The sequence below is a fragment of the Coptis chinensis genome, chromosome 2, assembly GCF_015680905.1.
Source record: "Coptis chinensis isolate HL-2020 chromosome 2, ASM1568090v1, whole genome shotgun sequence".
NCBI lineage: Eukaryota > Viridiplantae > Streptophyta > Magnoliopsida > Ranunculales > Ranunculaceae > Coptis > Coptis chinensis.
In genome coordinates this window covers 99634136-99659995 of record NC_141457.1, presented here as the reverse complement: position 1 = coordinate 99659995, position 25860 = coordinate 99634136, and the positions used below count along the sequence as shown (strand labels likewise).

General features: G+C 36.2%; 3 protein-coding genes across 9 annotated transcripts; 1 reads left to right on the top strand and 2 right to left on the bottom strand.

Moving 5' to 3' along the window:
- Positions 1 to 1640: 1640 nt before the first annotated feature.
- LOC147519564 (uncharacterized) lies at positions 1641 to 9008 on the bottom strand. 7 transcript variants are annotated; one of them, XM_086591145.1, is made up of 11 exons: positions 8732 to 9008; positions 8074 to 8309; positions 7843 to 7939; positions 7524 to 7609; positions 6808 to 6872; positions 6557 to 6604; positions 6203 to 6277; positions 5371 to 5639; positions 3515 to 3722; positions 2139 to 2279; positions 1641 to 1988 (listed from the first exon to the last, which is right to left on the bottom strand). In XM_086591145.1, exons 7-9 carry the CDS (start codon positions 6242 to 6244, stop codon positions 3626 to 3628), a joined length of 408 nt encoding a protein of 135 aa, XP_086447271.1. In that variant the 5' UTR covers positions 6245 to 6277; positions 6557 to 6604; positions 6808 to 6872; positions 7524 to 7609; positions 7843 to 7939; positions 8074 to 8309; positions 8732 to 9008; the 3' UTR covers positions 1641 to 1988; positions 2139 to 2279; positions 3515 to 3625. The 7 variants fall into 7 exon arrangements, 4 of the variants coding, with proteins under 4 accessions (XP_086447271.1, XP_086447272.1, XP_086447274.1 ...); XR_015212272.1 differs by lacking the exons at positions 6203 to 6277; positions 6557 to 6604 and having other exon boundaries at positions 6798 to 6872; positions 7843 to 8309; XM_086591146.1 differs by lacking the exons at positions 6203 to 6277; positions 6557 to 6604 and having other exon boundaries at positions 7843 to 8309.
- Positions 9009 to 13974: 4966 nt separating this feature from the next.
- LOC147519563 (uncharacterized) lies at positions 13975 to 16368 on the top strand. Its single transcript, XM_086591143.1, has one exon. It carries the CDS (start codon positions 14081 to 14083, stop codon positions 16136 to 16138), a length of 2058 nt encoding a protein of 685 aa, XP_086447269.1. The 5' UTR covers positions 13975 to 14080; the 3' UTR covers positions 16139 to 16368.
- On the bottom strand, positions 16352 to 25553 carry LOC147519562 (phosphatidate phosphatase PAH2-like). The gene is given in 12 exon segments (XM_086591144.1): positions 16352 to 16608; positions 18954 to 19091; positions 19290 to 19388; positions 19486 to 19614; positions 19799 to 19842; positions 20423 to 20495; positions 20618 to 20704; positions 21055 to 21139; positions 22080 to 22153; positions 22296 to 22876; positions 22979 to 24403; positions 24405 to 25553. Coding segments are annotated over 11 exon segments (3585 nt in total). The 5' UTR covers positions 25336 to 25553; the 3' UTR covers positions 16352 to 16608; positions 18954 to 19034.
- Between the last annotated feature and the right edge of the window lie 307 nt (positions 25554 to 25860).

Below are 25860 nucleotides of genomic sequence, written 5' to 3'. Positions count from 1 at the left end.
CGTTAATTATTTTTTGATATTCGTTCAATGCATTTGAATCTAGTTTCCGATTTCCCGTTAATTATTCTTTGATGTTAATTCAATACGGTTGCTTCAGTTTCTGATTTAATGTTAATTATTCTTTGAGGTTAGTTCGATGCATTTGCATCCCGTTTCCAATTTTCGGTTACTTATTCTTTGGGGTTAGTTCAATACATTTGTATCTAGTTTCCGATTTCCAATTAATTATTCTTTGAGATTAGCTCAAGACATTTACATCGAGTTTTTGATTTTCCGTTAATTATCTAACTTCTATTAATCCTTCTGTAGTGTCTTTACAAACATGGCATAAATAAAATAAAATAAAATTATACATAATTCACTACGTGGGATCATCAAAGATTTCTAACTGCATTTTTATATTAAAAAAAATTGTAATTAAATGCTAAGAATATAACTAAAAATTAACGGTATTACATTTTTTTAATGGTTAAACTGGATAATTTTTACAATATACATAGTTGCATCTTTTCATCAAAGTTAGATAATAAATCCACCAAATAGCAATGATGAATTTTGTAAGTTTCGTGTAAAATCTAGACCAATTGAGACAGATCACGGGGAGCATGAGTTTACATTAGAATGCAACTCAAAATAATAACATAGTAAAATAGTGGAGTCAACTCTAAAGCAAGGAAAGTCCTAATTTCATTAAAAAAAAAAATAATTATGGATAGGACCTTGGTGGATTTGAACCACCATCTCTTGAGATGTATATACACACTCAAATGCTCTTCCATTGAGCTAAAAATCCACTCTAGGACACTTTCGGAAGCATAATATGCAAGACAATTGACCATTTTAAATGTTAAATAATAATCAATAATTAGTTTATGTGAATATGTCAGGTTTTACGCCCGTGAATGGTATGAATTTGCCTACCAATATGCGCACACATTTTTTTAGCCTTTAGCCCCCAAAGAGCATTTGAAGCTGCCAAAAGCAATTCATGATCCGAATGGTATAGCAACAATTTTAGGATACCACTACCCTTACCATACAGAGTTCTTAATAACAATTGCAAAAGTTTTGAAATTTTCTCAAGAACATCAGTCCGCCATTTATGCTATTACAAAGTGTCTATATGCTTTGGAGTGTGCATGGCATCCAATGTTATGCCCTGTGCATGGAAGTTAGCAACTGAAAAATAGCCATGACACAAATACGCACATGCACCAAAAAGAACATGGCTGGACAGGTGTGTAGGGCTATCCAATTAAGCTAAGGGAAGCAAAAGCAAGGAGAATGCTTACCTGTTGGATTTCTCTAACAGAGAATGTGAATCCAAGACGTCGGATGGGGAGTGTTAAGTGATAGATACGTCAAATACAAAGCAGTTGGAAGTAAACCTCTTAACTCTTAAGAACCATTTTCCATCATCTCGAGGAGTACATGAAACTCTATAAGTTAATACAGTTACACTTACACATGTACACTTACAGGTATAGAGAGGCCGTTAATGGAATTGATGGATATGTAACTCGGCCCACGTACTCTCATTTGAGATAGATGCTCCAAATTAAATCATCATATGAAAGAGTGAAGAGATTAGGAGTTAATTACATAGTGCTTAGGAGTTGCACAGTTAATGGTAATTGATGGATATGTAACTGGCCCACGTACTCATTTGAGATAGATGCTCCAAATTAAATCATCATATGAAAGAGTGAAGAGATTAGGAGTTAATTACATAGTGCTTAGGAGTTGCACAGCTTATGAGAAAAAACTCACAAAAGTAAAATAAGTGATCCTACTATATTCTTGCTAAGTGTATAGTAAACTAATTCGAATAGGTAGCAATGTGTTAAGAGAAGACAAAGGTGAAGTCGTTGAAGGTGATTTATTTTAGTTAGAGGAGCTTGACTACTTTCGTGGAATTCTTCTCATTGAATTCTTCCTCTCATGGGTCCAAATGCAGCAACACCTTCTCATAGAGACAAATGAATAACCTGCAATGAGTAATACATAAGTAGAAATAGGAGCAATGTCATGCACAACTATGACGGAAAAGATAATTACTGAACGGATTAAGATGGATTAACACATGCGAGAAAAATCAGAAGCGGAAAACAAAAACCCGCAAGAAGTTGAAGTAGTACGTGAACTCCAGTGGGGAGGTTGAAGGTTAGTCCAACCCATCTTTGGACTGGAACAAAAGAAAAATTCTTTTGGTTTGAAGGATCCTTGGAAGGGTTCATTGGACGCATGCCCCTGTCCGCTATTTGGGAAGTTGTGAGGCCCTATAAGTAGGAATGTTGAAGGAGGTTTTTTCTTTTAGTATATAACAATCAACAATAATGAAGTCAACTCAAATATATAAGTAATTAAGCTTGGTCACCAATAAGAAGAATCATATTGTACTGGATGCTAAAATTTAAAAAAAAAAAAAAAAAAGATGTAGCCAATTCATCACATATATGTTCTTCTATCATAGCTTCTCTATAACTGCATTTTATACTTAGACTATGCTTAAATAGAGGTCCTACAGAAAGTCTCACACTCTCTGTATCTTTATTAGGTGTCAGTTTTGAGCACCTTGGCAGATCATGTGCATCGTTGCATATTGTCAAGCAAAAATTTTGATGCGCTTTAATCCATTTGATATAGTTTCATGATCAGTATTAACTTGTGTTCTTACTCTTCTACCTCGCGTGACATCATCTTCTAATAGAAATATTTCCAAGCTTTCCTGGTATTTTGTTACAACAAATTCCCAACTGCATACTAAGAAATAATCCCTTCTACAAATTAAATCCAAACCCATAGAGAAGTCATATTTACACCATTTTATCTTTTATTCTATTAGTAAAACAATACTTTAAAACAATTTAAATTGGTTTACACCATTTAATCATTTAGTTAGTAGTTTCAAGTTTAAAAATAGAACGGCTCAACGCGACTGAAATAGGAAATCACCAGCCGTAAAAGAGTAGGAAAACTGGATCCAAGTCAATTCATTTTACGTGGTCAAGACCATTCACCTATTCTTTCCCACCTGTTTTATCAAAGATTTTATTTTAATACTAACCAAGCACTCCATGACCACCATAATCAGCATAGTACACAAATGTTTAGTCATCAGGGTCACTATCAACAATCTTTCCAATAAACCAAGTAGAAACAGTTTAATTTCCCAGAAGAATTGTCAAAAAGCTTCGAACGGTGACTTCTTCTCTAAGTATGATCCTATAATTAATTAGGAGACCCAACAACATAAGACACTGAAATAACCCTTAAAAAAAATCCCCTTTGGTACTATCCAATATAAACATCCTCACCGAGAGACTATCCCCTCTATGGATGAAGTCCTTCTAAATATCATCCATGTTATAGGCTAATCATCGACTACTCATCTGGTATTAGCTATTACATAATCTTTCGATAATTTCAAGTTGTAGAAGAACCATGAGAAACAGAAAATAAGATCATTGTGAAAGGTACATGGTAACAAAAATTTGAGATAAAAATAGTGTACCTAAATAATTAGTACTTGGAGTTGCCTGCTTGCAAATTAGATTTTCTCGATCTCTTGGCTGGAATGCTGCACTACTTGATAGTTGATACATTTAGTAGAAAAGGTAACAATCTAAACATCTTGAAATCCAACACACTTGAATGACCATTTGCTCATTACAGTGACCACACTTTCCATAGCCAAATCCATAGTGGATCCGCTGAACAACCTGCATCATAGAGATCACTATTATCTACTAACAAATATGTAAATTTCTTAATAATTTGAAAGAGCAAAAGATTAATAATACATGATTAAACATAACTTGCCTACGGTATATTAATGAAATAGCATATTCTACTATAGATTATGGCCTAGAGTTTCTTCAATTGCCAAGCTAGAAATAAAGGGTTAAGCTTTTATGTATTTTTGCGTCTCCTATATGGTTTGTAATATCATATCTTTGCGGCTTGGATTCAAGTGAAAAAAAAATCAAATTCATCAAATGCAAAAAACATACCCACTACCACTGCAAACTGATTTAGAAACAACAAACTAATCCAAAAGTCGTGTAGAATATTGGGTGTTTCTCTTATGAATACTTTGGCATTTAAATATAGTAATATACTACAGTTGGACACTTTATCATGTCAAATATACTACTCGGGTCGTCTCTGTATTTTCTTTTTCTTAGATATAAGTATTAGTTTCTAACTAAGCAAAAGTCAACTAAAATTAATCAAGTGGATTGAATATTGCTTTGCGCCAAAATAAACAAACACGCCTAAAAAAGATTTTGATATGTACTATCCAAAACAAACAAACACACCTAAGCAAAAGTCAACTAAAATATAGCCCCTTGTTTATTTATTTTTCTAGGAAGATGGACTTTGGTGGGTAGATAAATTTCTTGTGGTTTATGGTGAGGCATTGTTGATCTTAGAATGTGCCTTCTGTGCTTGATTAATGAATACTCTATGTAAAATATGCATCGATGTACAGGAAGAACGACTTCAAATTCCACAGTCCTTGCTTGGCTCATACCATACACCGCAATCTTCTGGAAAGTGGGAGCTTCGAAACCCAAAGACCCCAATGACACAGGAGTCTTACCGGTGGCCTATAGGTTTTGTCACCACCGGATTTTTCAGGAGAAGGTGAGTAAAATAGTGACTGTTACGCCACCAATATTATCGTAATATCGCAAAAAGTGTAGGCAGATAAATTATTTTATTGTGTCAAATGGTTTTGATGGTTTTGATTTGTAGCACTATCTTGACCAACTTCTGAGAGGCTTTTTGTGAGTCTACACTTTGCCGCTTCGGTTGGGGAGAGAACAATGGGAGGGAAGCATGGGAAGCAAAGGAACTGTGAAAATATTTGTGTTGGTAAAGAAATTTGAGATCTGCAGCCTATAGGCTTGCCCTTTGCCACCATTATTGTTTTGGAGCAACAGAAGGAAGATGTGGACTTTATGTGACCAGCTTTCTCTCTAGACTTGTAGAGTTCTCAGAACTCATTCTTAATAGTTTTGATGGCATAGCCGACCATTAATATCCTATGTAAATTATTCACAGTTTTTTTTTCCAAAGTTATTATGTAACTTTTTAAGAAACCTGACATGTTTGTTCCATCATTTTATAAATACATAGTCTCCAGTTTATGTTGTGATATTTGATGGGTGAACTCAATTTACCAAATATTACAACCTTATGCTTGAAATATGATTGTTTGGAAAATGGATGTATGGTCTTTCTTATCAAAAAAGGATCCAATCTTCAGAGTTCGCTCCCCATTATCTATTAGAACTATATACCTAGCATAGATAGCTCTAAAAGTCTCTAATAACATATGATAAAATGGACAGCAATACCTACATAGAGACTGCTCGGGGAAGTTCCAGTAATTTGTCACTATGCTTCATCAGTCTCCTCTCTCCACTGGGTAAATTTTCCTTGGGCGTGTAAAAACATGAATTTTCTTCCAAGACCACAACATTCTTGAGTAAAATTTCGAATAGTTTTAGTCCATTTATGCTTTCAAGGACACCTTGAGCCTCAATCACCTTCAGGGGATGCATGGTCTGTAACGCTAACTTTGTATCCTGGTACTCTTCTATCTTGTCCGAATTGAGCATTGGCATTTCCTAGATAATATTAGTCAAAAACAAAGGGGAAATAAGAATAAACAGTTATAACTTCGCAATTCTAATGCCTTCCAAGTCTCTTAACCTACATTTGCAACCAATGACTTAGAGTTAATATTACTTTGAGAATCTTACTACATATTTAATATCACCCAGTCTGCATCCTCTACATACCGGAGTCCGCCCTGACCACGTGTTTTTAGGAGTTGAGATTTCTCAATGGAATGAAGGAGAGTTTCAACCTTCATGAACATGGAGTTTGGAGGACATTTTGATAGGACCTTAGGACAGAGCAAAGTGAATATAAACAAAAGAAAACTACCAAGGAGATGCAACTATTCACAACTTGTTTTAAACACAGCTTTAATAAATTTTAAATGTCAAATTGCATAAAAACTTGCAGTGTTAGATGATTACGTAATGTGAGTAAATATGACGCCACGTAAAGGTACATTTCTAGGTAAAATGAGCACGGGTTAAGATATGTTGGTTAGACAACTGAACTGCAAACTATAGGTCCAAAAATCATACAACATACTAATACTAAAGTGTTTGGGCTTTACCTTATTTACTTCTTCAGCAAGAGTTTCCACATTAGGAGACATGCATCTTTATTCGGGGGATGCAATCTCGGAGAGCTATGTGTTCAATTTTATGTACCTCAAGTTAAGAAACTGCAACGATAGACTTTCTAATGCAGCAGGGGGTGTAGACACAATTTGGCACAATAGACGAAAGTATTATAACTCCGATTAAATAATGTCAAAATCATGCGGCTTGCTTAATTGAACATCTCCGATGATGCATCAATTGGACCAATACGTCGTGGATAAACCCAAAAGAAACCTTGAAAACATCTAATAACACAACTCTTAGGGATCTAGATATATAATAAATTGGGGAAGGACAGACCGTACAATCGGAGGGTCTTTGACAACAGGGGATAACAGAAGCTTTTGTCTCGCCTCCACGAAAAGTCAAAATTAAGATTCAATTCAACCAACTTGCAACCGGTTTTGTGCTCGGTATATAAGAAAGTCTAAGAAAACTTTGTTGGGTACAGTGGAATCTGTGAAAACGTTATTAAGCATTTATGTGTTTGATTAACCTTATATTATACTATAGCAGAAACATATGTTACAATGGAATTATACAAACCTTTCCTTACCTTCTCTTCTTGGTCAAACCACCACACATACATGAACACAGGGATCTTCAGCCTCCTTCATAAATCTAAGAACATGAGCTCATCCTCAATTTGATTTCAATATTTTCAGTGTTTGGTTGCTTCTTAAAAAACAATCAACAATAAAAAACCAATGAAACATAGAAAAAATCAACCAGTGTTACAACAATAATGTTACTTCCAAAGAGTGTTTGGCTGCATGCACTATAACATAAGTTTCTTGACTTCAAAGAACAGATAAAACCATAAAGTTTAAGCACATGGAAAGATGGACAAAATGTAGATTAAAAAGGATCGAGTTTAGTGCTTGAATGTTCAATAATTTCAGACCCTTCTACTTACATGTCAATAGTCTAATCTCTATTCACAATGCATTGGGTTAGTCCCGGTCTGGTATCTAAGTTATGGGGAAGGATATAGCATAGCATGTTTAGTTTACAGATTCCTAACCACACAACGCAATCCAAAAATAACTTGAATCAGATTCAAACACAAAAATAATTTACCAAAGATGTACAGAAATGACATATAATAAAAAGATATTACACAAAGTGAAAGGAAGTAGACAAATCATAAACAATAACAGACCGAGAGCTCCACTCGGCCGCCTTCCTTCAGATAGACTCGTTAAGATCGCCTGCAGTTACTTGGTTGCACTTAAGTTAACTTCAGCGTTCCAAAAGGTCAAAGGAAATTACCATATTTGTATAATTGAGGGCCAAGAGCCCATCTAGAAAGTGAGCCACATCCAGTGTGCTCTTTACTTGCCCACACGATTTGGTTCCTAGAATGTACATCATAAAATAGAGGTAATTGGTTTTGTTCTAGCATACACCCAATTACAATGAATAAAACCAATGAAGCGAGAAGAAACCAATTACAATCAAATAAAGGCATATACTTGCTCCATGGGGATTCAGGGAGCACCACCACTTAAAGCCTAACATGACAACTTGAGATCTACAATGCAACTTAATCAACTAACCGTAGATACAATTTCAATGATGATGGACAAACCTTAATTGTGTTTTACTTCCAAAGTCAGTTCTAATCTCTATTCACATATGTAAGTTATGGGGAAGCATATAGCATAGCATCTTCAATTCATGAATTCCTAACCAAATAACATCAATTCAAAATAACTTTGAATCAGGCTTCAAAGACACATTTAATTAATTAAATTACCAAGTACAGAAATGACATATTAAGCAAGTAATGCACAACAAAAGGAAATAGAAAATACTTAACGAATTCCTTCTTGTCCAAGTCACTCATCTCCTTGAACCTTTTAACTACGACAATGGGACCCGAGTCTATTGTAACTTTGTATGTGCTTCCCATCTTTCCTTTCCCCATCATTTCTGCTGAAGCCCTTAATAGATCGTCTAGGTCAAACATCGGTCTCTCTTTGTTAAAGAACTCTAACTCTACCATTCTTTCAGGATCAGAGCCTCTTTTCGTCGCATTTTGCACTTTTTCTTCATCTGCAACAAATCTCAGTCAATTCAAGATGTTGAATAAGTCCTAGTTGTCGGATGCCTTAGAGCATCCACGCAAATGAATAAAATTATTGTTGGAGAGTACGAACCAAATGGATCTTGGCCCTTGGATTCGAGGGGCAAGTTTTGAATTCACATATGAAGCTTATAAATTTTGTGTTTAGGTAGCCGGTTATTCCAAATTCTTTTCGCTCAGAAAGCAATTTCTTGTGACACCTAGGAATGACCTCAAATGCCATATGGAATTCTAAATTTTGAAAGCTCAAAACACTTCTAGTCACAAAGGTAGCTTGAAAAGTGTAAAAAGAAAATATGATTCAAGATGCACAACGATTTCCACATACTTCTGCATTGAGTTTTCTGCTCTTAATATCTAAAATATGAAATTGAAAGACATACATCCTAACCTTATACATCCTCTCCATCATACGAAGAACATTGATTTTCCTAAAATAACAAAGGAAAGCAATCATGACAATAAAAGGTAACAATGCGGCTGACACGCAATCAAAACAATTGTCCATATTGAGAGCTTTGTGGACTTTGACGGACTCGAAGGAAGAGGGACACAGTTTCAAATTATGAGAGTAAGAATCGTCCGAAAACTTCAAGAGTTGGAGTTTGTGGGATGAGGCTTTCAAAGGGAATATATGAGACATTGAAAACCATAAGAGTTGCTTAGATTTTGCTTTGCACAAATGTAGAGATGTCAATTCGGCAAGTCGATGTAGTGCGTTAAAGTTACCTTGAAAGAGATAGTGAAGATAGCATAGTCGAGGCCTTGAGAGAGGGAGAATTCATGGGGTTTTGTGGGGTTTTATATCTTGTATATATCTTTGACGAATTGTCGGACGAACATAAGGGTTTGGAGACGAAAGGGAAGAGAGGGTGTAAACCCAAAATATAGTTTCGGTGGGGTTAAATTTTGTGGGACTCTTTAGTTTCGCAGTTTTTTTCTCCCCCTTTCTCGTAATCCCCCTGTCGACGTGGACACCTTCACTGCGCTCTAAAAGGGACTGCTATTATATATATATAAAGATAAGGAGTAAGGCCTTAAACGGTGTAATATACTCATATGTCAATAGAGTTTTGAAAAGCCCACAATGTTGTGCCGCTTGACAGTTGGTTAGTTTGCATTGGACAGGCCAAAATACAAACTGACCCAAAATAGTGTAGTATCGTATGTTTTAGCTACTAGTCTACACTAATCTCAATTTGCTTTGCTTCTTTCTTGGTTGCACGCACACAGAAGACCAGCTGCATGCAGCTTGCCGAATATTAAGTATAAACTATGAACTTTAAACATACGCATATAGCTTGATCCATCGCGGTGTTTGTTTGAATTATGAGCAACACAATCAATGTAGATATCCTTTAATTCTTAGTTCTACCTTTTTAGGCTCTACATAAAGATGATTAATCTGGAAGTTATTTGGTCCTCAATTATTCTGTCACAGTTTTAACTTGTCCTGTGTTTGGTTAACATTGTAATTTGTTTATCATGAACAACATATTAGCAGTAAGTTATTATTTCTTCACTTTACGTGATACTTCAAATAAATATGAAATGAAATGCACAGGATAAGAAAAGTCCAAATAAATATAAATCTAAACAAGCAAAAGCACTTGGTATAAGTCATTCAAAATAAGTATCGCTATTACATTCTTTATATATATTAAACAAACAAATTAAAATAAAACTCTATAAGTACTACATCATTTTGAACTTTCATAATCACTCCACATTGCATCAGCAATTGATTTTCTAAACTCTGCTGCCATTTTCCGCATTCTTTCTCTACTAATATTTTCCACACCCCCATTGTTATGCACTACTTCATATTCTTGTTGGCCTTCAAAATCTTCCAAGTTAAAAATTAAATCATACATTTTCTCTCTTCGTATGTGATTGTGTAGAATGCAACATGCTATCACTATCTTCACTTGTGTTTCAAATGGATATGGAGGAGCAATGGTCAAAATAGGAAAACGTTTCTTTAAGATACCAATGATACACTCAACAGCATTCATCAACGATGAATGTCGCAGATTGAACAATTCTTTGCTATTTGTAGGTTTCAAGACACCATATTCTTTCAAGTGATAGCGAGTGCCACAAAATGGAGCAATAAAACTTGGTGTATTGGCATACCCGGCGTCCACAACATAATATTTACCTACATTAATTAGAAAAGCAAAAAAACTATTTGTTAGCTTTGAAAGAAAATTTAGATTCAATGATAAACAAATATAAGTGTAATATAACTACCTTCCCAACCAGCAAGTACATACTGAAACTGCAAGTCAAATGAACATGCCACCAAAACATTTTGTGTAACAATGTCTTTCCTATTTATAAAAGGACCTCTCTCCTTTGAACCAACCAATGCGGGGATATGTGCTCCATCAATGGCTCCAACACAATCCTAGTGAAAAAAATTTGAGCTATTGTTAGACTTTATTCAGACTCGACCAATTTAAATAATAAAACAATCGTACATAAATAATACCTTAAAATATGGATAAAACCTATCATCTTCAAGAATTTCAAGAGGTGTACTGGACCCAGCAAGTTGGAAAAAAATCTCCAGATAATGCCACAATTGCATCCAAAACATTGTTGAAGTGGCGACTAATTGTTTCCCTAGAATGTTGAAAACGTTCTTGAATGATTTGATTCCTTTCGTTATGACCAACTGTAAGCATAAACATTGCTAGTTGTTCTTCAAGCCTTACCCCATCAGTGTCGGTAAGTAGACTTTTCATATATAGAATACCACATAACCGCAAGAAGACATGTTTTTCCATGCGAAAGTTCTCTTGACAACGCTTATCGTGACCATTAAGCACTTCATCCACATATGTTGCACCACTAAGTGCTGAATCATGACAAGAAGTTTTACTTATATGGTATAGATAATACTGAGACGCGAATGTGGCAGTAGCACCTGCAGTTGCTATTATGATATCCTCTTCGTCTGAATCCGATATGACTTTCCCTGTATCCACACATTTGTAAGTTATGACAATAAACATGCTATACAGGTGCTAGAACATAACAACAATTTTGATCTTACAAACAATGTTTTAAATTTGAAGAAAAATCTTGCAAGACCTGAACTACTCTAAGGGCTGGTCAAAATCTGTCACAACAGACACTTAGTTTTTCTAATCCCTCATTTCCCGGAACATCAAATGTTTCAAATCAGCAAGGATTTAATGTGAAACCTGAAGTTTCCAAATAATACTTTGATCGATTATTTTAATCTGACTGACACATTTATATTCACTACATTGAATACCTTAGCGGTCACAACATTCTGTGTCTGACCAAAAGTTAGATGGAAGAATTAGATCTTCTTCACCATCAATTACTTGTGACTCTACTATTAAGGACCGAAGTTTTTTATTATTTATTTTACTTTACTTGTTTTATTATCTTATTACTATTGTTATAATAATACTTTTATTATTATTATTACCATTAATTGTGATATTTAGACACTTCAATCTAGCATATCTTGATATACATACAATTCACTCCCTACCTACAAAGCGGTATAAGCTCACCAGAATGGTCGGTGAGGAGCTAGGCTTTAGACTACACATTTGCTGCGGCGCCTTGACAACAAGCGACAAAAGTTTTCACTAAACTTGGTGCCTTAAGTGCCTTGGTTGGGCTGGCTTTGACACATAGGGATGAAGATTATTAAGAATCCTAAGTGACCTTCAAGTCTCCAACAAAGGACTGTGCTATTTACACCCGGATAGTGCAATTGAATGAGCACCTAAGCAATCATCCTTGTACGGTTGTCTACCGAGTTAGGTGGTTGATTCTTGGTGCACTCAAGCACTACCAATACTTGGATCTATCACTATGGTCGGGCAGTGAAATCCTTGCTAACATATTGCATATCTAGTCTTTGCACCAACTTCGGTTGTGACTACTACTATACTACTCATTGATTGATTTACATTTGATAAACCAAGTAATATTTTTCTCTAAACTTTTAATGCATAATATTTTTTTTTTTTTGTTAAGTAAAATTTGAATTTGACTTGACTTGATTCCTCTTCTTCTCTAAACTTTCAAGATGAAAAGCAAATTTTTCTCAGTAGTTCTATAGACCCTATCTTCCGAGTATGCGTAGTTTACTAACAAGTAAATGATATTGCAGTGATGAATGAACTGAAGAAGACTCAATTCGTCCCTCATTCCGAAAGTGGACGTCCTAGCCTATTTACCTATACTTCATTCAGCCTGAAAACATACAAAAGAAGTCTCTTTTTGCACACTCCTAGAATCACACATAGCATGTTTGGCGTTTTATAGACAAGAACAAAAGATGAAGAAAGTAGTAAAGAAAATAAAAATAGAGAGTATAGAAACAAAGGTTTATCTTATAGGATAGAGTTGCAAATGATGAGCAGCTAGTTGGAAGTGTGGAGAAGACAACTAGAGGCAAGGTTTCCACTTTCCAGCAAAAACCTTTCGTATTTTTTTTTTTTTTTTTTTTTACTTTCTCTCTCCTAGTTAAGGAAATAAGATTAGTCGTATCTCTCATATCCCCTTTGATTCCTATATACCCGCTTTTGTGTTCGCGAAATCCACCGGATTATATACGGTATTCAAATTTGTTACCAACCAAACACTAGACAACTAAAATCTGTATACCACGTCACCTATTCATGGATAGGGACTCCTTGTCCACACTGCCAAACAGGGCCTTAGTGTTTTCCACCTAATTTTGTGTATTTAATAGAGCTCCTAATTAGTAGGGATGGAAATGGAGCTGGTTCGGATCGGATTCTCACTCAAAATTCTTTACTATATTAGGATTCATCCGGATTCGGGTCGGATTTCGAATATCCATATTTATTAAAAAAAAAACACCAAAAAATACACCATTTTAATGAATATACGATATAAATTAATCTTTTAGGCATCAAAACATGAATCATGTTAAAATAGTTTGGATTCGGGTCGGATTCTAATCACAAACATATAAACCATATCCGGTAAAATGAATTCGGATATGGTCGGATTCGGATTGAAACCCACCATTTCCAACCCTACTAATTAGTTCATTATTCTTACTTCTCATAAAAGTAAGATATGTACTTCCTAATTAGTTCAAATTTTCTACCTTGGTTGGAGACACAATTGGAAACTCATTTCTCACTAGAATTGGAAACCAAGAACTAATTGAGGCAAGGGAAGCCGGGGCCTTCCTTTTTCCCTTCCCTTTTTCTTTTTTCATTTGAGTTTTTCTATTAATAAGTAGAAACTTTATTCGTGACATTAAATTATATATGGGATCAAGACAAACACGCTACAAATTGCGGCGGAAGAAAAATGTTTAATTTTAATTTTCACTTTTATTTGTCACATTTTCCTTTTTATGTCAACCTCTTAAGGTCAACCAGCCTTTCCCGAATCTTAGCTATTAAGACTTAAGAGTGTGTGAGTCGGTTGAGCTGTGATTCTATATTAACGGAAAGGATAATTAATGTCACACCAAATCCTAGTTGATTTCGGACTTGAAATGGAATCCTAATTGAAATCGGACTCTTTTTGGCCGCTATTGCCAAAACTATCTTCAAAGTCCGTCTATAAATAAGGACCCAATCTAATCTAATCTAACCGGCACCGAAACTTGTAATCATACAGGTCTCTCCTCTTTTCTACGTGGGAGTAGCTTCTCCCCTCCCCCACTCGAAACATAATCGTGTACATATTCTTGTATTTTTTTTCAATGAATATGTATAGCAATTCTATACATATAGCACCACATTATACAGAGCGCAAGCAACAAGCACCACCCTTCTTCTTTAGACAGCGCCCCAAGCCACAAGTACCACCTACACCTTTTAATAGATCGCACCACAAGCAAGTGACGCACAACAGATTCAAAAGAGTGTGCCCTTCACCGAACAACAAGTCGCTGCCCAAAAGAGTAGTTAAAAAGCCGAGGTGTGACCAAATAAGCAGACAACTGCCTCCTTATTGGTGGAATTGCCCTGCATATGGTCAGAGCATAGATAACATTGTCCCATCGAAAGTACCTCTTGGCGAATCGTACGATGACTTGGTGGATCCTTATAAAAGATACCACTTGCCGAAGGAGATTACTCAAGGAACTAGCGTCAAGAAAATCGGATTAGTAGTAGATCTGACTAGCAAGAGTGGATACTATCAACCGTTAGAAGGCGTCAAGCATCTAAAGATTCAATGCAAAGGAAAAGATTCAATACCTGATAATGAATCTGTTAATCATTTTGTGTACGAGGTCTTTCAGTTCTTGGCTAACCAGTACAAAGATCTTGAACGACCCAAGAAGTACATTCTCGTTCACTCTACTCACGGTTACAACCGCACAGGTTACATGATCGTTCACTATATTGTCCGTGCACAAGCTATATCTGTCACTGAAGCACTGCAAGTATTTGCCAAGGCACGTCCACCTGGAATCTTTAGGAATAAGTATATTGATGCGTTATACACTTTCTATCATGAAACAAGGCCTGAAACGGTTGTTTGCCCTCCATCACCAGAGTGGAAAAGTTGTCCGTATCCGCTTGATCTCAATGCCGAACCAATGGCTGATAATAATCAGGTGGAGAACGGAGATGACAAAAATAATGGTACTCTAGTACCTCAGAGTGAGGGAAATCATTTAATGAGTATTGATGATGTGCTTGGAGATACAATAACTGAAGACTACCAATTTAGGCTTCAAGGGATCTGCTATCGGTTACTCAAACTAGAGCCAATGGCAAAAGAAAACCCAAAATTTCCAGGAGCATACCCAATCACCCTCTCGAAAACCAGTTTGAAACTGTTAAGAGAACGTTATTTCTATGCTACATGGAAGGCTGTTGGAACAAGATACATGATGCTCATAACATGGGAGGGTTGCTACTTGATTGATAAAAAATTTCACTTTCGAAGAGTGCAGATGCGATTTCCTCTAAAACAAACGAATGCAGGTCATCTTAAAGAGTTTCACAACTTTACACTACTCGATGGGGAGATGGTCATTGACGCACTGCCTGATACACAGAATCAGGAAAGAAGATATCTGGTCAGTGATGTAATGGCAATCAACAATGTTTCTGTGTTCCACCTGCCCTTCCAAGAAAGGTGGAAGATGGTCGAGAAACAAGTCATAGAACCTCGGAATCTCGAAAAGCAGTTTATCCATCAGAGTGGAAATAAAAATTACAGATATGATATGGAACCTTTCAGAGTAAGGAGGAAGGACTTTTGGATGCTAAGTGGCGCTCAGAAGATTTTAAACGGTTTTATTCCGAAGCTTTCACATGCAGCAGATGGCCTTATTTTTCAAGGTCGGGACGACCCATATGTTCCAAAAAACCATGAAGGCCTATTACAGTGGAAATATACGCACAATGTGGATTTTCTTTTTGAGGTTGACAAACAAGGTCACCGTCAGCTCTTTCTTTTAGATCGAGGAGAAAAAAAGCTCATGATTAGACACCAGGTTGTGTTTCAAACTAAATCAGATCCTTCAGAGTTCTCAGGTAAGATTATTGAGTGCTCTTTGCTGGATGATAATCAAACGAACGTTTGGAACGTTTGCCTTTGGAAATTTGAGCGCGTCAGAAGTGACAAGGTAATACCAAGTAGCACTACTACATTGCGAAAAGCGAGGAGCGTTGAAAGTAAAATCACAGAGAATACACTGATGAATGAAGTCGCAGAAATTATTCACCTGCCGATTTATACTGAACGGCTAGAGAAGAATAGGAAGAGTCCAGATTCGCAGTCAGAAGCGCTGAAAGTTGCATGAATGGTCATTATTTGCTCCATTGATTCCTGGGCTTCTTTGTATTTTTTTATTTTTTATTTTTTCATTTCTTCGTGGTTAAAAAAAAAGCTGATTCTGTTCCTTCCTCCTGTTTCCTTTTTTGTTTCCCCCTTCCAATGTTTTTCTTTTTGTATCTTACACTTTTGTATCTTACACTGTATATTCTGTAACTGAATCTTTATTATGTAGACAATGATATATATATATTCTCCATATTCCCACTCCCTTCTCCTTGTATCAACACTTTACATAGCTTTATTACTCCAATAATGGTATCTCTCATGAGTCATGAACAACAAAATACTACATTGCAGCTTTTTAAACTAAAACTAATTTTGATTGAAGACTGTGTAACTCATCTGTACATCAATTTGGCTTGTTAATGAATTGTTCAACCAGATGAAAAGACCAGCATGTATGGTTCACGACCGCACCATCTGTGGACAGCTTCTCTGCACATAATAGCACGTACCATTGTTGATGCAAGAATGAAGATATTAAAAGTAGTTGCATGAAGATACAAGAATACTTGCTTTAAATTTACAAACACTTGAACTAGAGAGTAGAGGTACATAACGCCTTTTAACAAGTTGTCGTTAATATCTAAAAAACATATCCAAACTACTGATTTGGATTATAAAATTGCATAAAAGTTAATATCTAAAAAACATATCCAAACTACAGATTTGGATTATAAAATTGCATAAAAGGTACCTTTCTGTTATGTGATGATCAATAATTCATATTCCTGATACAATAGACTTCGTCAGAAGGGTTTGGTTACTGCAATTCAAACTATATTTATCTCAATCTCTAGATATTAGTGATATTCTTAATCATTGTGAAATATTTACTTCAAATTTTAGAAGAAAGAAGTTAGGAAATTTGAAATAAAATTACAATATCTTATATCTACAACCCACTTTTAAAATGAAGCACTTAATTCTTTGTTACAGATTTATTAATCGCACAAAGAAGGAATTTGGTATTGCAACTTAGTTAGTAATTAAGTTGGAAATTTTTATGAATTATTATTCCTTTTTATCATGAATGTCTTTGAACTTTTTAAGGATGCGTTGGAGATCAGTACATTAGATCTCAAGATTTCTAGTATGGACAAAAGAATCATCTGTTTTCTTCCGGTTTAAGAAGAAAATCTATGGAAACACAAGTGTCCACCCTAGAAAAGCACATCTATGTTTTTAATCAAACTAATCGTTGACAAACAACTTCTTACTGGAGTAAAGGTACTTTGGGATAGAAAGCTTTTCCTAAAAATCATATTATGTCAACTGTCAAGTTAAGAGGAAAGTGGTCGTAGGTTGGGCCAACCTGTAATTTACTGTATAGGATAATAACAACAATATCTTCCTTCAATTATAAACACTAGTCAACCCCGAACATTAGAGAATCGCATCTGGAAACAAAATGCACAAAAGGAATCTTCCTAAATTGATCAGATCTTCAACCTACTACGTACAAGAATCCCTTCATTCCCTTGATCGACACTGACCATAATCAAAATCAGAAACCACACCCTCAAAATGTATCTTACCTGTCTCAAGCCAGATCCCACATAAGATTGGGAACGACACCAGGGACCACATCCAGTTAAAACCTTTAACGGAGACACATTTACTTTCCATGATGAAATAAGATCCTTCACAGAGCCAGGCAACCCCAAAACTAACTTAGGAGAAGAGTTGAACAAAGCCCACTCCTATGACCTACCACAAGAAAGAACAGTGAGGGGAATCACGAACTCACCTGAAGACTTACAAAGGGGGTAACTATTCACAAGTTCTCTCTTCAGAAGGTATAAGATACCCACGGTCAGAATCTTCCCGACGGGTTAAACCCAACAGAATAAGCTTAGAAAAACAGGAACAGGTTCAGAATGATTAGGGATACAAAGTTACAAACCCAAGAGAAAAACAGAGTACAGAAGTATCTAAAGAAAGTCCGCCTAGCTCCCAAAACTCCCAGTCATTATTGCCACTGTGGTATCCGGGTTCCCAAAACAACAGACTAATTTTAATTACCATGAGCAGTTCTGAAAATCAGAGAAGGCGTATAATCTGTGATCTGCCAATTCCACACAGAAAGTCTACCATCCAGTGTCCTCCCAGAAATATAATTCAGACTCCTCTCACCTAATGCAACCAAATATTACTTCTAAGCAAACAGATACCATCAACTTGCCTAGACATACACTCTTTCCCAGCTCACCATATGGTATTTGACTATTTGTAGGACTATCCAAATGTCTTAAAGAAAGTTTCTAATAATGATTCAAACCTTTCTGAATAATAATACAGAGCTTTGCAACCTGATTTTTCATCCTTTCACCAGTTGTATATCTTTCCATCTATTGCCTAAAATGCTACCCCAAATTCATTGATCTATGAGTCTTCTATTGTTTTTATCATGCTTGTTCTACAATTTAAGGAAGTGTTAGTACATTACCACAATTTTACAGTAATTTTGAACCTTATCTAATTGGTGATTTCAGAGAGAACTTTTCAACTAAACCTCGCCATATTAATAAAAGTTTAGCTGATCGAGGTCTCAGAAAGAACAAACAAAATATATATACATAGTTCTTTAAACATTGATCTTTTTCAGCAAGAAAGGGCCTATAAGTTAAAAAGCAAGAAAGGGGCTATAAACTGATGGGTTTCTATACACTATTAAAAAAAAATTAACTTGGCCATCCAAACATTGAAATGTTTTGAGAATAATTAAAAATAAAACGCCAAATATAAATTGTAAGAAATCGGATCTAGCAGGAGTCTACCTAGTTGATCTAGAGTGTGCATGTCAAGATCCTTCCATCCTCCATCCAAAAAAATTAGGTCCTAATATTTCTCTGGCATCTTTATGAATTAATATCTGGAAGAGGCATTTTCCAGTAATTCCATGAGTTGAAGTCCTCCTGGAACAAAAAAATCAGATGAAAATTCATAAAAGTCAATGGAGATGGGATTGTTGTTCTTACTAGTAAATAAGGATTAGAATCTCTGTTTATATGACAAACATGAATATTTTACTTTAAATTTAGTTTGGGTATCAGGGAAAATGAAAATCTGACAGCATTTTTATCCAAACTTTATTTTTAAGCTGAAGAAGAAACCTGCTCAGCCAAAGATGTGGAAGGAAACATGCCATCCACGAGTGCGTGAAGGGTAGTATAGGATTTTCTGTCGAACCGGCGGTTTACAGCAACCTCACCCTGCAATCTCAACGTTTAAAATGTTGAAAGCAGAACCATTGCTAGAACTGCTCTAAAGCTTACTTTGCAATAACTACCATAATGAACAAAAGATTACCTTAGCGTTAATGGTGAAAATTTTTCCTTTTGGAATTCCGAGCTTAAGATAGCTAATTTCGTCAGTGACTCTGTTCCCAAAACCAGCATAAAATGGGTTGCAGTCAGGAGGAAATAACGCCCTGATATCCTGGAAATTGAATCACCCTCAGAAAAACCACTTTCCCAAGAAATATCAAAATTATCATATCCATCTCTCACGAAACTACTTTGCTTACGCATACAAATAACTAAACTCATGCTGAAAAAAGGAAAACCAATGTTTCCTTAAATTTTAATTTACGGATTCAAAGAAAAGTAAAAGAAATAACTACCTGCAGGCAAGCTATTTTAAATTCATGAGGAGCTCTTCTGATAACTGCAAAATAAGAGGAAACAGAATCTCTTAGACCTTAGCGTTGAAGATTCCTTCCCTTCCAGATTACCCTTAAAATCAACACCTTAGCATTCCGACTTTCACTTAAAAGACCTATTGTGCCTGTTTGATCTCGAACTTTTCCAAGGTCAAGACAAAGGAATTTATCTTTGCAGAAGCTTAGCGTCACCAGTACAAACTAACTAGAGTTTCTCAAAACACACTGATGCGCCTGAAATATAAATTACACCTCGAGATGAAAGCTAAAGTCGGTTAAATGAATTTAATGACCTCATTTAACCACAGTGCTCTCACAACTCTTTTATTAGATCAAGGAAAAGATAATTTATCTCATGACTGAAGAAAGTAGAGACTCCTTTTGGATTCAAAAGGGCCCAGTGCAAAAGAACGGCAAAACATTCTTCTCCTATGTTTTTCCACTTGCACAGTCCATATCGTGAACTTAGCAACAAACCCTTTAAACTGACAGAGTCTTTTCTCAGGAAATTATATCTCGAATAATAACAAGATATAAAGCAGCTACAGAACTATGAACTATCACACACAGATACAGAACACTTGCCTTCTCGGAATAGAGAAGGAAAAAGCCCATCAGGAGAAATGACAACCGGCCCATCAGGCAATGCCTTTCCATCCTGCATATGCAAATAGTAATTTTCTTTAAACACTAAGTAATGGAGAATTTCAAATTTGAATCACTCAAGGACTTGAATGTCTAGATTTGAAACTTGAATGAGCAAATATCTCTAAGGATCACCTGCTTAAGGTTGAAAAGGAACTGCCTAGTGAGATAAGCTTGAGAAATAGCACGTGCACTTAGGAAAAGCAACTGATAACCATTTTCCTGCAACCCAAGAAGGGATACAGGTTCAGCAAATATAATGTCCTATATTAACCAATTAGGTAATATAAAAGAAGTCTTCATTTCTAGTAATCATCTCCTTTAACCATCTAGTGAAAGTACACACTGAAAGAGTAATAAACTCCTCTTTCTCCGAAGGAGTTACTTTTCTCAAAGAACTCCAAGCCTCCAAGGTATCTCCTATCAATATGTTGAGGGATGTATTGGACAAATAACCAACAATGTATTAAGAAATAATGAACTGCTACACTGGACATTAGATGAATACTGTCTTCTGTGGACAAAAAGTACTGAAAACTCAAGCACAATATTTTCTGAAATATGAAACAAACCTTAATTGCTGAAAACAGATGGGCAACACCTGTTTGTGACCAGTCTTTTCCAACCAAAGGCATGAACTGCCCAAGAACATCCGATCTTTAATAAGGTGCAAACAAGAAAAATCAGAAAAGGTCAACCATAATAAAAGAGCCAAAAAAAATGAAAATCATGAATCAGCTCACAAAGAAATATCAATACAAATAAATTGAAGCAATACACGTCAAAAGAAGTATCAATGCACCCAGCATGCCTTCAACTAAAGAAACTAAATGCCAATAAATTTCAAAGTATCGGGACCAGACAACTAAATTAAAACTAATTTAGAGCTCATAACCGATCTATTTAGCCGCCCGGAAAACATATTGGACATTTACCTCCAAGATGATTGCGCAACATCAACTTATACGGACAAGTATAATATGACTGTATCCAGTGACACGAAAACTAGCTGAACGGAATGTTGTCAACAATGACAGAATGGGAAAACTTTGAAAACACACCCTTCAGTGGGGAAAGCACTCTTACCACATAAAAAGGAGACTAATAAGGTCTGTCACACCTTTACAAAAACTGGAATAAGACAGACTACACTTTGGGTTTTCACTTTATTTACTTTTTGGGGTTGTTGGGTTTAAAAGAGGTGCAGTACACCTCTTTTAAACATTGATAGAGAATTCTTTTCAAATGCTAGAAGCTAAGCAACAGAGAAATTGGCGGTGTAGAGTGAACTCTTAAACCAGATAAATACACATTATTAAGTTTTTCCATGTGTGTGACACCTGATGTCAACCGCACCATCTACACGACAATATAGTCTTGAAAATACAATTTCCTCATAGCATAAATCAAATGGCCAATATTATCAGACACACCCATTTTCAAATATGTATGCTCAGTAGCCTACTAAAAATCACTACAATAGATGCAAATAAATAAAACCACGTAACATAATTTCACTCTGAATCATTAGTGGAAGCTGAAACATATAAATCAGCAGACTTTACCTAAAATGGAAAAAGGATTAAAAAAAAATCACCTGGTAATTGTCCCATCAACATCAGAAACAACTATACGAGTGTCCCATTTCCATAAATAAATTCTAGCATCCACCTGAAAAAGAAATAAATAAATAAACATAAACATATATTTTATTTTGAGTAATCATTAATAAGTCAAGTCTACAAAAGAACTGAAAAGTCCAAGCTAAGATGCAGTAGAGACCATGATGATAATAAAAACAGTAACTACAAACCTGCTGCTTGCCCAACATAGCAGTTGAAAATGTGAAGGTTATAACATTCCGACCTTCCTTCAGATTCAAGGTTGCCAGTTGCTCAGATGTTGGAACAAGTGATTTCACCTTCTTTTTAGCAACTTTCACTATCTGCACACTTTTATTGCCTGTAGCATCACTAGTTCTAACTGAAGCATTCATACAATCAGAGTTAGTGGTGCCGTCTGGAGGTGGTAGAATAGGACTCACAGATCTTGATCTTCTGAAGTTGAAAGGCCAGAGACTCCAGCTTCCACCAGATGGGACATTGGTTCTTGTTAGTTGCCCTTCAACAGTCTTCTCAATTTGGTCCACATCTATCATTCCTTCTGGCACAATGCTTTGGTCATGGCCTAGTGAGAGCATCTTTGATATAATAGATGCAGCAGCATCCCATGGGAAATAGCGGCCCCCAATTCTAACAATAATATCATTATTCTTCATGAGTTGGGGATCCAGAGAAGTAAAATTTTCCAAATCTACTTTCCCAGCATCAAATACTTGAGAAGCTGCATCAGCTCCCATACCTTCATAAAGCAAGCGTTTGCATAGAGATATCTCTGAACAAAACAGACAAAATAAATAAGATTCCCATTCTTATCTTTTCAGTTCTTTTAGTGATTAAAGGAGTATAAAGAAGTGCAGAACCAAAGCCCTCTTACCAACTAAACTGCTGTTTGACATGTTTTTTATTTCCTCCCAAATCCGTGTGTCCTCGGCTCTACGATGTTCGCCTGCAAGCTTACACTCAGTGTCTAAATTAGATAATGAAGAGCCTGAAACATCTTTCCTCAGAAACTCCTGCCTCAAACTTTCAGAATGTAAATCTAGAGACTGGCTCAGCGGATGAATTACATCAGACATCTCCAAATTGTCTATGTGAGACCGAAAATTGGGTAAAGATTCTATCATCCACTCAACCTCTTCTTCTGCACATTTTCGATTTCTAGGGATTTTCATCGGGCTGGATTTCTTCATTAAGTCTTCAAGTAGAGGTTCAATATCATCTGGGGAACACTCCTCGATGAGCTTAATTGAAGACAATTGTGACCAGTGTTCCCTATTTGTTTTATCATTCCAGTCTTCAACGTCATTCCTCATCAAGGGATTTTCATCTATTTCCTCGGAATCAGGAAAAACTGAATCCTTGCATTGAATCCCACTGGTTTCGTGATTATCGATGTCACTGAAAATAAATTGAGCTTCCCCTAAATTCTCTAACAGTAGATTGCTCGAGTGCGTTGCCCTTATATATTCAGTGTTTGATCCCTGAGGGTCACCAACAAAGTCTAATGTGTTATATAAGCTACTCACCTCATCTTCTTCCCCCAAATGTACCTCTTCTTTGACTAGACTAACTGAGTTGCTACCACAAGAAGAAACGCACACCCCTTGTGACTCTGCTTCTTCATCAAAATGAGCTACATTATTAGCACCCAATATTAGATCAGAGGATCCAGATAATGTAGAAGGCTCTCCAAGGCTCACTTCAGTACTTCTAGATACACAAGGTTTGGAGAAGCCATTTGCTTGAGAACGCTCCGCAACAGTTTCAACTGGCCCGGTCTGCAAGCACCTCCCTTCACTTGGCCTCTCCGTTATTGTTTCCTGGTGAGCAAGTTCCAGTATCCCAGCATCACCATACTGAGAAGCTACCGAGTGTTTACCAAGTGAAGAATGGGATTCAATTACACCATCCTTTGTATCTGAACTGGCAGAAATTTCCCCACATTGAAGAATTGCATTGGTAATCTGAAACTCATCGTCACTTCGTAATTCTTCTGTAGTTGGTTTATGTTTACTCATGAGTGCAGCATATTCTGGTTGTGTGTTTTCCTCAGATGCCAGCTTTGCTGTCTCGGATTGAGTTCCAGCATAAACTCGGCTTTCCTCGCATTCTCCTTCAGAAAATTTCAGAGTCTCGAGTCCTTGTTCACTAGAATTCACAGCAACTCCTGACTCTGATGTTTCATGGTGCAAGAACAAGTTCTCACTTTCTTCGTAAGGAACACCGACACTTTGGAGGTACATCCTTTCATCAGATACGCTTTCTACATTGTAAGGCAAATCAGACCCTACTTCATGTTACGCCCACACGTGAATTCTGCACAACAGGAACATTGATCACAAATTCCGAATTTTTCCCTCTATTCTCTATAGTAGCATTTCCCAAATCAAAATTGATTATCCTTGTGGATGTTTGAGATATTACCTTAGACTTCTCCTCTGATCCAACTGTACCCCGTGTGGATAGATCTTTAATGTGCTCCTCAGACCTGCTGCTCACTTGCCCATTGCAGGGACCCATTGCATCTTGTACAACAGAAAGATCAGAGGAGTTCTGCACCAAGACACTTGCAGACATTCTTGATAAGTTATCCCTTCTTAGTCTATCAGTTGGAAGATTGGTAGACCACTTTACTTCCAAGAGATCCGCTGCAATCTCAGCGCGTTCCAATGAAGTAGTCCTCTCCATAGCAACATCACCTTCTGCCTCAAGCTTCTTTTTCTCCTTGATAGATTTCCTTCCAAACATCATTCCAAAAATTCTAGCCCGACGAGAATTAGTTCTCACCAAAATCTTCCCACTATCCAATTCAATCTGAGCATCCAACTTCAACTGACTCCCATTATAAGCACAATTCTCCAACCCTTCCATCCTTCCATTACGCGAAGACTTCTCCTCCGTCTCATCATCCCCAGAAGACGGAGGAGACAAAATACTTTCATCGATTTCCTCTCCATCCACCTCTCTAAGAAAATAAGCTTCCCCTTTATGATCCAAATACATATGAAAATCCGCGTCAATTCCATTAACACTTAAACTCACAATCTTCTCTTTCGTCTTCAAAACCCCTTGAAATTTCCCAAACTTAACATACCAAGGCGACGATTTAAAACTACCATCAGGTTGTTCAACTACAATTATATCAACAGCTCCTCCAAATGGATGAAAAGGGGCAGATACCGTATACACTCCTTGCGAGATGTAGCTACTTAACCGCCCCACCGCATACATCTTCGCCCCCCCAGACCTCTAAACTTTTCACCTTATATATACATATATCAATAACAATACTAAATTATTGAAACAATAATAATCTAGCCTAACCCCACCAATTTCTTACCAAAACGAGACCTCCCATTGTTCACAAGTAAGTCCAGAGCATATTCGCATAATTATATATGTTGACACAGTGGAATGTTATTGTTATTAAATAAATTAAATTCCCAACAAAATACAAATCCTTTTTAAATTATAAGATCAATTTTATTTATGTTTTTATTTTTGTATTTGCAGTGTTAAAGATCTAAGGGGTCCACGTAAGCAAAGTCGGCGAATATAATTGAGTTAGGTGTGTCTGTCTGTTTGCTGGCCGCTCTTTTTTCTTGAACAGCGTAAAGATTTTTTTGTGTTTGCTTTTACTAAGGTTTTTATGAGGTGATTTTTGTGCTCTTCAGGTGTACCGTGTTTCTTTATTTTAAAACCGTTGGATTTCTTCTTCTTTGAGATGTGACTGAGTTGATGTTAAGTTGTTTGTAG